At 37.9% G+C, this 18,247-nt stretch overlaps 1 protein-coding gene across 1 annotated transcript; it reads right to left on the bottom strand.

Annotated features, from left to right (window-relative positions):
- Window positions 1-8,151: 8,151 nt before the first annotated feature.
- On the bottom strand, window positions 8,152-16,837 carry LOC141643008 (uncharacterized). Its single transcript, XM_074452026.1, has 4 exons — window positions 16,157-16,837; window positions 13,135-13,356; window positions 11,526-11,906; window positions 8,152-8,849 (listed from the first exon to the last, which is right to left on the bottom strand). The coding sequence occupies exons 1-4, from the start codon at window positions 16,688-16,690 to the stop codon at window positions 8,379-8,381; spliced, it is 1,608 nt and encodes a 535-aa protein (XP_074308127.1). The 5' UTR covers window positions 16,691-16,837; the 3' UTR covers window positions 8,152-8,378.
- Window positions 16,838-18,247: the final 1,410 nt, after the last annotated feature.

The raw sequence follows: 18,247 nt of genomic DNA, 5'->3' as shown, positions 1-18,247 counted from the left end.
GGGATTTGGTGGGTACGGCTGCGGTCCCCCACTGGCAGGGCTGGTCCAGTGGACAGTCGGTGATTAAGATTGATGGGACTGGTGTGATTGCGTGTGTGTGACGGTTAAGCTGTCTGTTTATCGTATTGTTGATATATATAAGTTGTGTGATTAGTACTGACCCCGGTTGTTGTTTTGTAAAACCTGCGGTGATCCATTCGGGGATGGTGAGCAGTAATTGAGCAGATTTGAGTTGAGTCACATGGGATTGCTGGGATGTGCCACTGTCTTGACGATAGAAGTCTTCCGCTGTAGCTTAGTAGTTTTATAAACTTTGCATTTAGTTGTTTAGACAGTTGGGTTGAGAACTTGTACCCGTATTTTGGGATTTGGCCTTGGTTGTACTTTTCACTAAAGTTATATCATTTAAAGTTGTTTCGTTATTATCTTATGATTATCATGCCTCGGGTAACCGAGATGGTGGCATCCTTATACCTGAGTGGTCCTGGTAAGGCACTTGGAGTATGGGGATGTTACAAATGGTATCAGAGAGACGATCCTGAAACCTGTAACCAATGAATCCAATGAATATAGGGAGTCAATTAAAATGAACCCTGGGTAAAGGTTGTATGAGCTAATGCAAAGGCTTGGGAGACGTCCTAAAGTCGCGAACTCGCCCTACAATTTTGAACCGGTCACCATGGGATATGAATCAGGATCGCTATGTGTTTATCTTGTGAATTGTGTACCTATATGGTGATGTGTGGCATGAATCAGTGGATGTATGTATGTGGAGAATGGGGAATGTGTAGAAAAGATGGTGATAATGTGATTTTGTAAGTTATTGATTGAAAGCATGATAGTTTGTTTACAATGTTGTTTTGAATCGTAGGAAAAGTATATGAGAATGATGAATGATGTGGTAGAAAAAGGAAGTAGTTCATATGTGATGATATGTGATGAGTAATGATGTTGCAGGATGGATGATTCATAATGTGACTTTTGAAAATAGTAACATGTGATTATGAATACTGGTTTTATGAGTTTTAGACTGGTTTTGTTTGCTTGGTTGTTGTTTAAGCTGTTTGGAAGTAAAAATCAAATAGTTATATCGTCTGATTACAGCAAAGTTGTCTTTAAACTGTTATAACTTGAGATTCATAAATGATTTTGATGTGATTCCAATTGGAGGTGATAGCTTGTTCTTTTACGATTCTAACGGTAGGTCACACGCCCAAAACGACCAAGAAATGAGTGAGTTATGGCTGTTTTACGAAAACTGGACAGTGCTGAGAATTGGGGTACTCGATCGAGTATCATTGGTACTCGATCGAGTAAGGGGGGCACTCGATCGAGTACGTTAGTTACTCGATCGAGTAGCCCTGGTGATTTGTTTTACGTGCTTCTGATCTTGACCTACTCGATCGAGTAAGTCCCTTACTCGATCGAGTGGCCTGTACTCGATCTAGTGACCTCTGTTTTGGGTTATATGCTTATCTTTTGACATTCGTTGCATATTATGTTTAATTTAAAGGTATTAATTTGCTTCTTTATGAACCGTTTTACATGTATGTTGATCCTGATGCGTAAGTTACCCAATCTTATGATGTAAAGAGTGGCACCTATGATGAGTATGAGTTCGGTGGGGAGGACATGATTTATATGTGTTGTGATCGGTAAAGGAAAAAGAAAAGGAAGATTGGTAAGGCTTAATTGAGGCATAGGGCATGTTGTGTGAGACGAGATGAGTGACATGATTGTATGTTGAGTAATGAAAATGTAAGTGAATGTGGGCAAGGGATGATGTAAGTTTAAGGAACGTGAGAATGAAAAGATTGAAAGAAAGGATGTGGATAGTAGTAACCTGAGATGTATAACGAATTATGGAGGGAGATGGTTAGAAATAGTGTTGAGTAAGAATATATGTAATGAAAGATCGTATTAGAGGAATTGAGAAGAGTGGTATATAGTGAACTTAATGGAGACATGTCGCGACGTGGATTTGCAGATAGTGACTGAGTATGAAAATTTGTGTTATCGAGAGACGAAACTAATGTGTGATTTCCTTGGGCAATTAACGGTATAAAAAGAATTTTGATTTCTAGAGATGTCAAAAGGGAGATGTAATTGTTTGAACATTAAACATTGATTTTTTTTTATGGACAAATTAGTGGCAAGTGTGAGTGAGTGGAGTGATGAGAAGAGACCCATGGTAAGGAAGAGCGAGATAAGATCGATAAGAAATAATGGGATTGGAACTTTGGAGCAATGAGAAGGTGATCGGAGCACTAAAGAGTTAGGAAGGAGTAATAAGGAGTTGAATGGTTAATTGCTTTAGTCGAGTGTAAAAAGAAAAGAATGAGGGGAGTAAAACTAAGAAAATGTTCACCGGAGTTATGTGATAAAAGTAAGGAATCGTCGAGATGCATGATACTATCATGAGGAATTGAATTAATGGTTATATAGGAGTTTCGGAATAACATGATTAGTCTTGAGTTTTGAGGGATTAAGGAAAGTAAGAAGTTGATAGAATATCTGCATGATATGAGATTTTGGTGGAAAGTTAGATGATGATACAATTAAGGATAGTATTGGGAAGAATGTTGAGGTAATTTTGTTGATGGATTTGATGCTCGTTATTGGGAATGATAACCAAAGATAGGGAAGAAACGGTGATGTTTAGAGATGAGTGTAAGAAGTTTGATGTACGAACGGTAGTTGTGTGGAGGTGTTGTCGCTAGTGGTTAAGGTTAATGATAAATAGGAAAGATGGCAATTCTAAAGAGGCTGATTTTGGTAGAGATTGAATTGATAAGTATGGTTGTGAGGAAGTATAAGATATAATCTTAGGAGGCGGTTTCTCATAGTGAGTGTTAGCTGTGTAGTTATGTATGGCAGAAGGTGCTGGTTATGCGAATGGAAGAAGGTGATAAGGGGCATGCGAGTTAAGCTCGGGCGACAGGTAACCTTTGTTGAGTGGTAACTTACGTGATCAGGATTGACTGGTTGGATGTGATTACGGGTCTGTGATATATAAATGTTTGTGTGAGGTTTTGACCTCACAAGACGTGGTATGGCGTGATTATCATAAAATTGTTATTTGAATGTTCTGTAATGCATGTTGAGTACGCTGATCTAATTGAATGATATTCAAAAAGGTAATAATTTGAGTGATCTGGCATGGCTGGCTATACTTGTATGTATTCATGATACATGTCAATCTGTGATATGGTAAGGGGATGATATTCACGAGGTTATTATCTGTTTAATTCATAAAATATGTTGTGTTATGATTTAGTAAAGTGGAATTGAGTAAGTTTTTCTTGTCTGAGAAGTTATTTTGAGTCAGTATTTATGGGAGTTGTATGCAGTTGTGATGACTATCGATGTGGTTATGGTGCCTCAGGTGGTGATCCGGGCACGATATTTAGTGTTGTGATGCGGGTATTTTCGCACTGCGGTGTGGCTGTTGGTGGCGGTGTTGTGATGCCGTCACCGGTTGTGGTGGAGTAGGCGGGATGATTATGATTCGAGTTTCGAAAGTACATACCAGTCATACATAGATTGTTGTTTTGTTTGATGTTGCTTCCTGTGAGTTTCAGTTTGTACAGATAGACAGTTGTTTTGTTATCGATGTTTCTTACCAGTTAAGTTTTGGAATGAGGGCAGAGTATGATATGAAAGAGAGTTGTATATGTTTTCGTTGTTGGCATGTTATAGTGACATTCTGTTGATGGGACACAGTTGTCATAAGTTGTTACGGTACTTTTGGACCTTGTCTTATGATGAGGCGTTAGACATAATCATGGTAAGTGATTAGTGGAACATGTGTTATACTAATCTAGAAGCTGCACGTGGTTCATAATCAGTTTTTGGGACAGTGAGTGTAGGGTGTTGGGTATTAGTGTCATGTTAAGTTGTGTATGAGTTTTGCGGTAATGAAGGAAAGAACTTGAGGATCTAGTGTGAATGTACGTAACGAGTGTGGATCGTGAGTTATGCTTTTGGGAGATAGGTGCTTTACATAGAGAGGTATGTTGTTTTGCAGTAATAATGGGGAATTAGTATGGTGTTTTGCTACGAGTTTTATGGTATAGGTTAGGTGGTGTGCCGAACGAGCTGAGGTATGAGGAATGTTTAAGTAAGAGAGCCTTGGATATGTCCATGGAGAGTGTTTAGATTATAGGTGATTATCTTTGACATGCGGTGGTGATAAGGATAATGAAAAGATATATCTAGGATTTAGTACTAGCGAGTTACGCGGACGTAACATTTATCTTAAGAGGAGTAGGATGCGATAAAAGAGATTTTGATGGGTGTGCATATGGTAATATATTTGGAAGTTTGAGTCTTGATGTCGAATAAAAGGTTGATTCGTGTTGTGGTTAATTTTGTTAAAGGTCATGACCGTGCTTGTAGTAGTTCGATGTTTAGGAGTGTGAGAATACTTCACCAGTGTTGACAGTTGGATGATGATGTTTATGAGTGTTAGTAAACTTCGAGGACGAAGTTCCTTTTAAGGGTGGTAGAATGTAACATTCCGTTTGATATCTATGAGTGTCTTGATTTTGGATTTGATAGTGGATGATACTATGGAGCTAGCAGCGTTAGAGGATGGTAGTTGGTTATGTATGGAGTTGGTGTCGTGAGAGATATATATGTGGTGGATACGATATTGTGAGTCGTGTTAAAGAAGTAAACATAGTTGGTGGAGTGGGTGTTAAGAGTTCATGTTTTATGTTTGGTCGAGTTCTTGAGTTCTTAGTTATGTTGTTGTGTCTTGGTCGAGTTAGCATGGTTGTTTCATGTATGGGTTGAACTTCGGGGACGAAGTTCTTTTTAAGGAGGGAAGACTGTAATACTCCGTATTTATGAGTCTCTGGGTACTCTATCGAGTAGGCCTTACTCTGTCGAGTAAGGGTGAGTTGCGTTTTAAAATAGTTTCTGACCTATTGGGTACTCGATCGAGTAACTAGGATACTCGATCGAGTAAGCGGGCACTCGATCGAGTACCTTAGCTACTCGATCGAGTAGCCGGTTTACGGGGAGTTTTTCTCGGGTTTTGTTAATTATGCGATTAAGATATATAACCTTTTTCGTCATTATGCTAAACACTTTTGCAAAACCTAATTTACTGTCAAAGAGAGAAAGCAAGTACGTTCACCATCTTAATCGCATTGTTAGCAAATCCCGGAGTTTGGAAGGTCGGATTTCACCTTTCTTTATACCGTTGAGATCCTTGCGTCGAGGGTAAGATCTATGTACCGTTTTTATAGTATTTCCTTTAAGTTGTTTAAACCCTAATATGGGGAATTGGGGGTTTTGTTGTAGATAATGATTGGTAGTAATTATGTGTATGTATGATAGGAGGAGGATTTGTAGAGGAGGCTTTTTGATACAAATTTGTAGAGACCGTCCGATTGTTGTGCTTTCCGGGTAGGATTTCTACTCGTATTAGTCCCATAATGGGATGATTGATGATGTGTTGAGATTGATTGTTTGATATAGTAATTGTATTGTGACGGTTGTGATTGTGATTGTGATTGTGATTGTTGTCTATGGTTCTCGAGGCGTGTCCTCTACCGAGTGGGGTCACTTGCGGGAGTGGCTTCACGCCCTAGTTTCGCCTTCGTGGAACCCGCCACGAAGGGATGTGCACATTAATGGACGGGGTGATCGCTCATTATGAGGAGCGGGGATTTGGTGGGTACGGTGCGGTCCCCCACTAGCGTAATGGGTCCAAAGTGGACGATCGGTGATTGAGATTGATGGGATTTGGTGTGATTGCGTGTGTGTGTGATTAAGTCGTCATCATTTATCGTATTGTTGATATATATATATATAAGTTGTGTGATTAGTACTGACCCCGGTTGTTGTTTTGTAAAACCTGCGGTGATCCATTCGGGGATGGTGAGCAGTAATTGAACAGGTTTGAGTTGAGTCACATGGGATTGCTGGGATGTGCCACTGTCTGACGATAGAAGTCTTCCACTGTAGCTTAGTAGTTTTATAAACTTTGCATTTAGTTGTTTAAACAGTTGGGTTGAGAACTTGTACCCGTATTTTGGGATTTGGCCTTGGTTGTACTTTTCACTAAAGTTATATCATTTAAAGTTGTTTCGTTATTGTCTTATGATTATCATGCCTCGGGTAACCGAGATGGTGGCATCCTTATACCTGAGTGGTCCTGGTAAGGCACTTGGAGTATGGGGGTGTTACAGTTACGGAGGGACTCGTGTCGTTGAGACACGACGTCTGGCAGGGGATCCGGTTGTCTTCCGGACCCGGTACGTCTAGGCGTGTCCCGGTACCTGTTTGTGGTTATCGATATTTATGGGCGTGTCCCGGTACCGTGGAGGTGGTCATTTGGTGTTATGTCATTCACATTAGTAGTCACGTTGCATGTTCACATTTGAGTCGTGTCATCTTTTATTTGTTTATTGAAACTGACGTTTGTTGTGTCTGTGTATTTGTCACCTGTCTTTTTTAGGGTGGCCTGTGTTGATCCATATGATATCATTTAGTTATATGGGGAGCAAGTTAGGTACAGATTGTTTGGATAGTACGCGGGAGACTGGACGAACTTGATGAGTCACGAGACGAGTATAGTTGGCTAGAGAGTATAGTTGTCATGAGTTGTACTTTTATTCATTTGTTTACATTTATGTAATTCACTAAACATTACATTTATTTATAAAATGTTCTTTTATTGAAGTTTTGAAACACTACCTCGGGAAACTGAGATGGTAATGCTTCAATTATCTTGGCCGGATAGTTGGGGTGTTACAGGGGGAGAATATTACCATCGGTGGTCTACGGCGAGGTGCTGCATGGTGCGTGGAGGAAGTAGGCGGCAGTGACTAGACGAGGATGAGGAAGAAAGCAAGAAGAAGATGAGGAAGGAGAGCTAAATGAGAGAGGAAGAAGAGATAATAACGTGTGGGGTTGGAACGCCGGCGACATGCCATCGTCTTGGTGGGTCGGCGGTGGCAAGCAGAAGTAGGGTGGGGGTGGGTGGTGGCAGTGGCGGGGTGGGTGGTGGCAGTGGTAATGGGAAGAGAGGAAAGAGAGGAGAGAAGGAAGACACATCAAGACCAAATAGCCAAGTCATAAGCCACATCAGCACTTAACGGTGCAAATTGACGGAATTTAAGTTAAGGGTTACGGTGATACATAATAATGCACCACTAGGTTACCATTTCTCTTTTCTGATTTGCAGGGTTATCATGTGGAATCCGAAAAAGTTCAAGGTCACCAAGTAGAATTTCCCAAATAATATTTTACTGTTGTTAAAACTCATATCGAATATGTGGATAAACATACTCTAACCTTGAGTTTTTCAGTTTTCTATGTTATATCCCGCCTATTTCTCCATCAGGACCTTGTTTAACTCTCCCCTTTAACTTTATCACTACCAAACGACCATATTTTGAGCTTTATTCTGACTTATTAATGTTGTATCACCATCCTATATGAAAAACATTACAATCAGTTTTTTATGTTCTTGTGTTATAAACTATTTTCAAAATTATTTGTGATGATTCTTGAGATATTTCCGGTCATATTAAGGAGCAGTGTGTCATATACGGGTGTGAAGTTATTGCTTGTACATGATTAGGTTGTTCGAAACGGTTTACTAATTAGTAGTTCATTATATTGTAGATGGCCTTCACTAGTTAAATAGTAATTAAGATTTAACTTTAGGTTTCCTCTTCAGAGTTTGTAATGTAGTTAATTAGTTATATCTAGTTGTATTTGATTTGGTTAATAATTCAATAAAAGTACAATTTGGTTGTTTGATTTGGTATTACTGGCATGGCTCGCCGTGATGGACTGATGGTAATGCACTTCTTAGTTCTTTCAACCCTAACTTTATAGATTTAGTTTATGCCAAAACAAACAATTTGAATCGATTTAACTAAAACGAGATCAAGATTTAGCTTCTAACTTGACCGCTCCTTTTAATCATTTTGTCATAACATAACAAAGAGACTACTAGGTTTGTGTTGTCTTTAACATCTTTGACTCATGACCCCACAAGACTAGCAAATTTATAACTAAAATTTGTGACTGAGGTGGCAACCGTTTAAGATCATCGCAAATCCCCCGTTACTACTTCCTAGTATTGCTTTTTTTACGTAATGAACTAGTTGTAGAATTTATATATAATCCTTTTGGTAAAATTCAGGTGTATAAAATAGCAATGATAAGATCACTCTACGGTCGAAAAATGACTCGGCATCAGTATCAGTTGAACAAGACACACTGTCTTATACAGCAGTTACACTAAAAATCAGACTACTAAATAAGCTCCTCAAGAAATACACGCCATGCAAGTAATAACATTTTCACTCTATAAGGCTAAGATAGAAACACTAAAAGTACACCGATTCATTCCACTAGCTCGCTTGAAAATTCAGAAAAAATTGCAGTTTTTTCACCAAAAGTTCACGGGATCCATAGACGAGCTGCCCATTGCTCAGCCAGTCCTCTAAGAGGCCAAGTTTAGCACTCGAGAGCATCTCGTCATGAAACTCCAACACTATAGAGTAAATGGACGTCTTTAACACATCTGCTAATGCATAGGACTTCAAGTGGGCTGGGCTGCCTCGCTTTTTGTTCATGGCTGTAGCGATTTCTCTCCTAGCTGTACTGTTTGTGACCCACTTAATGCCAGCAGGGCCCAACATATAACTTGGTGATTGCAAATTTATCTTCTTTCCCATGAAAGTTTCAACGGCAAGCAGACACGAGATCAAAGTTGATAATACAGTTGCGTGGCTCCCTGAAAGCTGAGCAACCCCAAACCTGTCTTCCTTGTGCGAGTGTACTTCAAGTGATGCTACGGCTTGGGCACACCATGCATACAACTGCAAAAGGAAAAAAAATGAATGTCTCGAGAAATGCAAGCGGCCACCCTCAGATATAAAGCCACATGAGCGAATAACAGGATACTACCTGCACCAAGTAAAGACGTATAGTTTTTGAACTTTTAATTACAAAATTATTTACCAAACCAATATTATATAACTTTTGTAACCTTTAATAATAAAATAATTATCAAAATGACTTAATTTCTATAATTGTGTCAATATAATTAATGCAACCATTTAATATGATTAAAATATTAATAGTGAATATGTTATAATTTAAAAAAAAAAATCGATTTAAAAAATAGTAGAAAAAAGGCGGTGCACACTAATTTATTTTTTGACTCAACCTTTTACCCATATGACCTGAACCATATTCGACCTCACCCGTACGACCCGACCCGGTTGACAAGTCTATGACACTGTCACATCTCACCACCGTCTTTGTTAGAAAAATGTATTCATCAATTTGGTGGGAGATATATCTATGAGAGGCATATATCATGTGTGGGGTATATTTATCCAAACCATCCATTTTTCACAAACACCACGGACAAGTTATTTCTAGAACACCAAGAGAGGCCAGAAAGGATTTTCAATAATACGAAAACTTGCACTCGATGAATAACATTATGGCATGTTGCAAAATATTGCATAATATGATTGTAAAGGATGAACAAGTTTCGTATTATAATTATGCAAATCCAAATGATTATCGACGATGATAACAAAGATCTCGAAGTTTTGTTACTAATTGACAGATTCAAATTGGATATAAGGCTCTAATGAATGTATATGTGGCTAATCGAGATGATGCACATAATAGGGAAACGCATAACTCTCTTGTGACTTAATTGAAAATTTGTGGGAAATGTTCGGGATGAACATTGAGGTTTTCCTATATGTATGAACTATTGTAACATGTTCGAAGTCTTGTTTTTTATGCAAAGTCTTGTTGTATAATATTATGAAAGTTTTTATGTAATATACATATTTCTCTCATTAAATTTCTTTAATTTTGCCATATATTATGTATATTGTTATGTAATATATTTAATTCGATCATGTAATATATTTATTTTAATTTAATTTCAAATATCTTTGCTCAATATTTGTTATTCTCTCCGTATATAGAATGCACACCTTTTTTCTCTCTCTCCTCTCACTCCCTCTTTCTATTTTGGATACTTTCTCCTCTACAAATGTATCTAGGAATGCTCACGTAGTTAGAAAACATACAAATGAATATTGACAAAATAGTGCAAGAAGCTTATAAACTCTTAGCCGGCTAAACTTGAGTATGACAACGAATGCCATTTGAAATTTGTCATCTCATCAAGATTCTACTCTAGAAAGCCTTGCCTTCTTAGAGCATTCTAGAAAGCCTTGCGATATTAAAAATTGTTCGCACGAAACGTAAGGAACTAGAAGACTTGAACGAGAAATTGTGATTTGAAATTGTTCTTAGTGCTAGCGGAGGGCGCTTCTCATTTCGAAAGACAAGGAATGTGAGAAGTTAAAAAATGATTGATGTACAATGTGATAATGTTGAAGTGCTGCATGAAGAAAGGTTGATTGAGCAAAGTTGGCAGGAGTAGGAATCGTCCTCTTTGATAGTTGCAATCGCCAAATTTGGTATTGTGGATTGTACATTTGGCCACAATTTGGAATTCTTGTATAAATTAGAGTGATATTGTAATATGTTATCTACTCTTGTACGCTTTTATAGTTTTATATTGGGGTCTTCTAATGTTTTATTTTCGAACTTTTGTTAAACTAAACTTCATGTAATGTGCAATATTATATCTTTTGAATTTAGAATTTTAAAATTATAGTTTTAGGCAATCTAATTTTTTTTCTTCGTCAATATATTTTCTTTCCACAAAAAATGTTCTTTTCTTTTTCGGAAAAAACCATCCATTTCAAAATTTAGGGTGTGTTTGGATAGTAAAAGTGGAGGGAAAGGGACGGGAGGCGGAAGGAGGGAAGGAGAAGAGAGAGAAGAGAAGGGGAGAGAGAATGGGATGTGGGTGTTTGGATACAATTTTCTTCCAAATCTTGCCTATTGTGGAGAGATTTTGATAAGCCTTGGAGGAGGGAAAACGAATCCCTCCAAATCCCTCCTCTTCCATCTCCCTCCACCCTTATTTCCTATCCAAACAAGGGATTTTAAATCCACTCTCCCTCCCTTTCTTTTCCCTCCGAATCTCTCAATCCAAACACACCCTTAGTTTTTAGGTAAGAAAGGGAAGATTGGTGAATATTCACTACTAAAAGTACGTGTTGGTGATAATTAAAAAGTTGAGCTGAGCTGGGGTGGATGAGAGAGCAATGCTAAAAGAGAGTGATGTGAAGATTGGTGAATAATATTCATTGTCCTGGATATTCTTAAGTGCAACTCCGAGGATAATCTTAAAACAATATAATCATCACTATTCCCACATATACTCTCACACCAACGTTCATTTAGCATCAAGAATATTCGACTGCAAGCTTCCAAATCTGTATTCCATTTTTTTACGGGAAAAACATTTTAACACTTGCTGTGATACTTTTTTAGGATGAACCAGATTTATCTGTGTCACCGAAGGTCATTTTTCTCTGTGAAGAACTAGAGACACAAGGAAATGAAGTTTAAAAAACATTAAAAGAGGCAGTAAAGAAAAGTCTGTATACCTGGAAGTCACCGAATGCTTCAAGAATTTCAGAACTTAGACGAAGATCATTAGGTGAGCTTAGTTGATGAGATAGCTTGTTTACATTATCAGCTGAACTTGCTAAGCCTTCAGCTATCTTTGATCCAAGCTGCTCTAAAGGCCTCAAGCAAATAGTAACAACTTGCTTGTATGTCTCACCAGTTTCCTCGAAAAAGGCAGTTCGACGCCATGGGTCAATGTTACTTCCACAAACCATGCTCAAGTCAAGATATGCAAGATACTGCAAAAGAGATCTAGGGCAACTCTCCTCCAAAGTGATAAGAAGTGGTTCACAAGCATTGGTTTCCATAGCCACGGATCCCTTCACCAGAGCAAATGCAAATCTTTTTGTGTGTAGAACCTATAGAATCATCCCAGAAGTACCAGTTAAACTAGAGCCCAGTCAGTTAGCAGCAAGCTTAATTGTTTATGAATGTCACAAAACTAGAGCAACAAACACAGTTGCGAGCTATAGTTGTTTCACTCTAAAAGCCTGCAGCACTAGGAGACAAGACATCATCAATACCATGCAATCCTCTCTCTAAACATGATGACAACAGTACCCCGAAATTCTCTGAGACCTCTGATGGCCCTAATCACACAGCACAAATAATACCATTCTGGCATACAGAAGAACTTAGGGGCTGTTTGGTTCAAAGTGTGGGAATGGAATGGATTGGGATGAGAATCCAGGGTGAAATGGAGTTAGAACCCCATACCTTTTAACACTTGTTTGGTTCAATTTTGTAATGGATTGTAATTCAATCAACAGACGGAATGTAACTGGTCATAGACAATGAACTCTACTATTCAATCCTGCGAAAATAATTCAATCATGATCATATTTCAATATTACGTATACAACAACACACTTTTTTAAGGCAATTGTCATACGAATCGTCATACAACCCGTAAATATTGTTTAAAGCAATAGACACATGTATTATTGCAACGAATCATGTATACCTATGAACAATCACAAGCAAATTTTTTATAAAAGCAAAAAAAAATATTATGAAAGTAGAAGATGAAGACTTACGTAGAGTAGAACAACAACAATTTGGGTTTTTTTTTTCTTTCTTAATTTTAGGTTTTGTATCCAGGGGGGATTGGATTTAGAAACTTGGAGGAGTAGAGTATGGGATTCCAAGGGATTGAGGTGGATTGAGAAACCCTTGGGTTTCTAAATCCATTCCAAAAGTGGTCAACCAAACACTTGAATCGGTGATATCCATTCCAATCCATTCCATACCCCCCAACCAAACACCCCCTTAGAAAAACGATTAAATAACTGTATCAAGTCAAGGAAATAATGCAAGAAGGAAAGGCCACACGATATTAGCAACAGAAAAAGAAAATGAAAGCTGAAAAACTTAAATGACATGACTACATAGACCACAAACACGAATTAGTCAGCTGGCATATACCGGAGTGAAATCAAAGAATTTACATGCATGGAACAGATGACCTTGTGCAAATGCAATATGATGTCACGCACAAACCAATATGATGTCACGCACCCACGCTCAATCACAAGAAAATACATTTAACAATATATAATATGCATGTCATACCACTTTACAACATACCTTGTGCAAATGCAGCACCAGTTCCGAGGAAAAAATTACTGCAAGAATTCCTATATAACAGATGACCTGCTCCACAAAAAATCTTCCAGCAGCTTGCCTAAGATGCTGATCAGGCAAGAGCCAAACAGCCGTGCCAGAAAACAAGAAGGACACCACAGAGATACTCAAAGCTTGTTTAAAAGCTGAAGGGATTCCCATCTTATAGCTGAAGAAAGGTGGTCGCTGTAGTAAAGAAATTTAGTTGAACAATTGTCATTGTAAGACTTAAGAATCGCGTTGCCTATCATGGTACTAAGTTCACAAACTATTACAGCAGACATTGGTGTAATAATATAAAAGCAATTAGTAAACATGACATCAACCATTAAGCCATAGACACAACCAAACCAGCAGAAAATTAAATAGGTAAAATTAACATGAACAAAGTAGCCATAATGATTGCCAACTACAACCTATTTATCAAACTGTTGTACTCAATAGCCAGTATAATCGATCTTCAGTTACAAATTAGATACAAAAGGCAAGTAAAGACCTTCAAAAAGATATAGCATCAACATTGTGTTTGGATAGAAGAAATTCAAAGGGAGGGATTTAAGATCCCTTGCCTTAAAAGAGTAATGACGCCGCAGGCGACGAAAATGTGCTACCCTACATGGCCAAAAGATGCTTGCGAAGCCAATTCTACTCTTAATACATGTCCAATAAACAAGAAGCAATGCTATTGCCATTTATCATTTCATGCATAGTATTGCAAAAGACAAATTTTGGGACAGCACTAGAAGTCCGGAGACTGGCTGGCAAAACAAAAAAAAAAATTTGATCAATTTCATTATTCAGTTAATGGATAGACACAAGCTGGCTTGAGAGTGACAACAACATATTCCCTCTCATCCAATTGGATTCACTAAATTTTGCATATGACACAAATTTAAGAACCAAGTTTCGGCTATTTGCATAAGTTTGACAATGAATGTAAATAAAGACAAGATAACGGAGATATTTCGTCTTCGTCGAGTTAAAAGTAACCCAACAAAAAGTGTTGAATTGGTTTGAATAGGCCAAAATGAATGAGAGAGACAAATGGATCTCTTATCCCCACATATTTTTATCTAAAGCATGGATTGGTGTCTAGGAATTTAAGAAAGTTGTCCTTAGTTCCTCATTTCTCCTTTCACCACAAATGCTCAAGAGTTAAGCTCATATGTCTCATCTTAGCGGATGATTTGATGTTCAACCCTCCACGTGACAATCACATTTACATGTCTCAAAAAAGTAGTTGTGTGTGCATTCAAGTTTCCAAGGTAGAGTAATTGGAGTTCATGGCTCATTCATGCTGCTCAAAATATTATTGAACATGCTTGCCTTTCAAACATCTAGGGAGTCCTCACGACTCAGCTAAGGTCCCAAAAAAAATGTATTGTAGTCACTCCGCAGGATCAAGCATTCTATCAACTGGTGTGCAGAAGTCTTTCTTATTTATACTTCAACATCTCAACTACATTTGGTGTAAAAACCTTCTCATGTGCCAGCAGCCAGCCTTCTAGTTTTCAAAGGAATCTTGGAAGAAAAACAATGAAATTTGAAAGAACGTTTTGTGGAATTCAGCTACTGCCGAGAAGAAAATGTTGTTAAAAAGCTGAAGCAGCTCTTGTATGCCTATTGCGTAGACAGGGAGGAATGGTTACATATCAAGGAAATCCTAGCAACAAATAAAGCTCTATTAGCCAAACAGATGTGGGAGATCTGTAATCATGATAAGAGGCTGCATAGAAGAAATGTAACTGGAATGCGATCCAGGTCATCCAACCAATGCTTCATCAGGCTGGCTGGCAGAAGAGAAAAGCGAAGGAAAATTATTCAGAGTTCAGAAATGGATCGAGGGTGGATATTCAGCATTGGTCCTGCATATGATTTGTTTCACAGAAAGAACAAAACAACTGGGTGACCTTTGAAAGGAACCTGGAACAAGTTAGGGATCTCCAAAAACAAGTTAATAGACAGTGTCCAAGTCCTCAGATGACTAAGAAATAGCAGTAGTGATGATTTTACAGATGCTAGAATGCTTAATCCTTTTTTTTCTTTTCTGTTTTTGTTACTACAAAATTCGTACTACCCTTTGATGTGGATTTAGAGAAACTATAGAATAAATTCTCTTTTCAATGACTAAAGGTAGTAATACAAAAATAGAGGAACAAATAGCTAGCGACAGAATTTAAGAAACTTGGCAGCTATAAAAGAATCACTGTTTATATAGAAGAGACACAATTCTTTGTTTTATGTTCTAAGTTTCTACACACAAAAACTTGTCCAAATAGAAATGTGGCAATTCCATGAATGGCTTAAAATGAAAAATGTAGCATTGGCAGTTAATGGCATGTTTAGGAATCTAAAATTGGAATTGAACTTTCCTAATCAAAATTTTTTGTGACCTGGAGCCGGATCCCCATGATTTCCCAATTGAAATTCGGAATTAAAGTAAACGTGATCTCCAATCAAATTTCTGAAATTGGATTTAGAATTGAATCAGAACATTTTAATTTCTACAATTCAAATCATGAAGATGAAATCAGTTCCGCATTTTAAACACTGCCGAAATGGAAAACTTAACATTTCCAGATAGTGGGAGGGGTAGGTAATTTCATTCAGTAATCCACATAAAAAGACTAACATTGATCCATCAAAGTCTGAAAAGAATTTTCAAACGGCTACTATTTACAAATGATGGTAATTTGATCCACTAATAACCACCAGAAATCGTCCCCTCCCCTTTCCTTAGTTTTAACACGACTAGAATTATACCGAGTATTTAAAATATTTTGTATTTTTTCATATTTTGAACTTTAATTAAGTTCCAACCCCATACCACCCATTATGATTCCGAATTCCAAACTCATGCACATACACAAAACAAACACTCCCTAAAATAAACAATCCACCATTAACAATAGAGACGATAAATGAAAATAGTAAATGTAAAAAATAAAAATAAAAATAAAAATAAAAATTATAAAAAGTTATGCACCTGAAGGATAGGGAAAACCAGCAAATAGCGGCGATTAAAAAGACAGTAAAGTCCATAAACAAAACCAGCGACGAAACCTCTAAACCCAAAGAGAGTGATAAGTGGAGCGAAAGACTGAGAAGAGCAGGTCCCAACAAGTGCAACAACCCCGACAAAACCGGAAACGCTGGTGGCGGAAACGAGGAGGAAGATACCGAAACTAACCCTGGCACGGGGGATAAAGGTGGCATCGGAAGGGGGAGTAGAGGTGAAGATGATGCGGAGGAGGCCGAGAGCGAGGTCAGGAAGCGAAGCGGGACGGCGGAAAGAGGGAGAGGAGAGATTGTGGAGTGAAAGAGAGAAGATGAAGGAGGAGAGGAGGAAGGAGATGAGAGAAAGCAAGGTGAGGAAAGAGGGAAGGAAACGGAAAGTAGTAAAGGGGGATAAGAGAAGGGTTCTGGTTAAGATGAAAATGAAGGTTGATTGAATTGTTTGCCATATTAGGAAGGAGATGAAGCGGTTGTGGATAATCGTGTTTGCTACCGGAGAAGACATGGTAGGGGTTGTTTTCCAGGAAACCTCAGTTTTAATGGTTGCTCAATTGCAGAAGCGGGAATTTTGTTGAATTTCCACGCCTCTCATTTCTTCCTTCTTCCCCCTTATTATTATTAGGTTTCGCAAATTTTGTAAACCAACTACATACATACAACCCCTTTCAAAAAAGTTTAAATAATTCATTTTTTTTATTTTTTGGGAAAATGTAAGCATTTCTCATTAAAATGAAAAAGTGTCCCAGTACGGACCTTTATACCTACCTTTATGGTCTCTTATTTTAATGGGTAAGAAGAAGAAGAGTCTTTCATGACGTTTTGAAGGGTTTTGATTTGTGCGTTTCTTTAAAGTCGGTTTTGGTGATGTTGACACGTGTTGGAGACAACGCTTTGTTGGTTGTATTCTTTTTGAAGGCTTTCATTAATTGTTAAAAAGATAACTAGGTGTTTCTCTTTTAATCGTCTTTATATCAATCGATGTAATTAATGTGATTTAATGATTGATTTGTATGATTGGTACATGTTTGATTGTTTATTATCGTGTTTAATTATGTTTTCGCATGTTTGTATATGATTTAATGTTTTAATTATATATCGTATGTTGTTTACATGTTTATTATGGGTGTCATGAGCGCAATTAGGGTTTACGAATAAACCCTAGTGGCAGCATGATAGGCGGCCAAGAGTGCTCTACAAAGTTATAGCTAAAGCTAGTATAACCTTGATGATGATTCGAGTGTTATAGTTGAAGTTAGTACAACTTTGGGTTGTTACTCTAGTTATGGCTGAAACAAGTATAACCTTGGAAATATGAATCCAGGTTATAGCGGAACCTACTATAACATTGAGGTACGAGTTAAAGTTATAGCTGAGACTAACGTAACCGTGGGATTATGGCTTAAGGTTATGGTTGATGCTAGTATAACTTTGAGTTTCGTGTCAAAGTTATGGTTGAGGTTACTATAACTTCAAAGATATTCATTGAAGTTATAGTTGAGGCTAGTATAACCGCACGTTTACAGTTCATGTTATGGTTAAGGTTACTATAACATTGATCATTAGTGCTTGTTTCGTATGTCAAGTTGTAATCAATTGTGGTATAACATTGTGTTTGCATGAGTCGTTGGTTACTCTATTCGCATGATAAGTTGTACAGTCAGTTACACTTTTCTGTGAGTTGTGTCATGATGTTGTTCATGCATTTTTGGTACAGTCAGTTATACTGATGTATAGATGACGATAGTATTAGTTATATACTATCGGAATGAACTAAGGCTACCCTCCGGGGATTTGTTATGGTCTATGTTCAGGATTGGTCAGAGGCAGTTCGTTAATCGCTCTGGTCCCCGTGTGTCGTTCGGTGTACAGTTATTGCACCGAGAAGGTCGACAGTCTTAGGCATATAGGCAAAGTGGTTATACGCTATACATAGTGTGGATGCGATTCGTTAATCGGTCCACTGTGGGTGCAGTTCGTTAATCGGCCCATACCATTGAATGGAGGCAGTTCGTTAATCGCTCCATTAGTTAGAGGCAGTTCGTTAATCGCTCTAACGGCGTTC

The sequence above is a fragment of the Silene latifolia genome, chromosome 2 (assembly GCF_048544455.1).
Source record: "Silene latifolia isolate original U9 population chromosome 2, ASM4854445v1, whole genome shotgun sequence".
In the NCBI taxonomy this organism is placed as follows: Eukaryota; Viridiplantae; Streptophyta; class Magnoliopsida; order Caryophyllales; family Caryophyllaceae; genus Silene; species Silene latifolia.
Note: the sequence above shows the minus strand (reverse complement) of the source record. Positions and strands in the feature narration are given on the sequence as shown.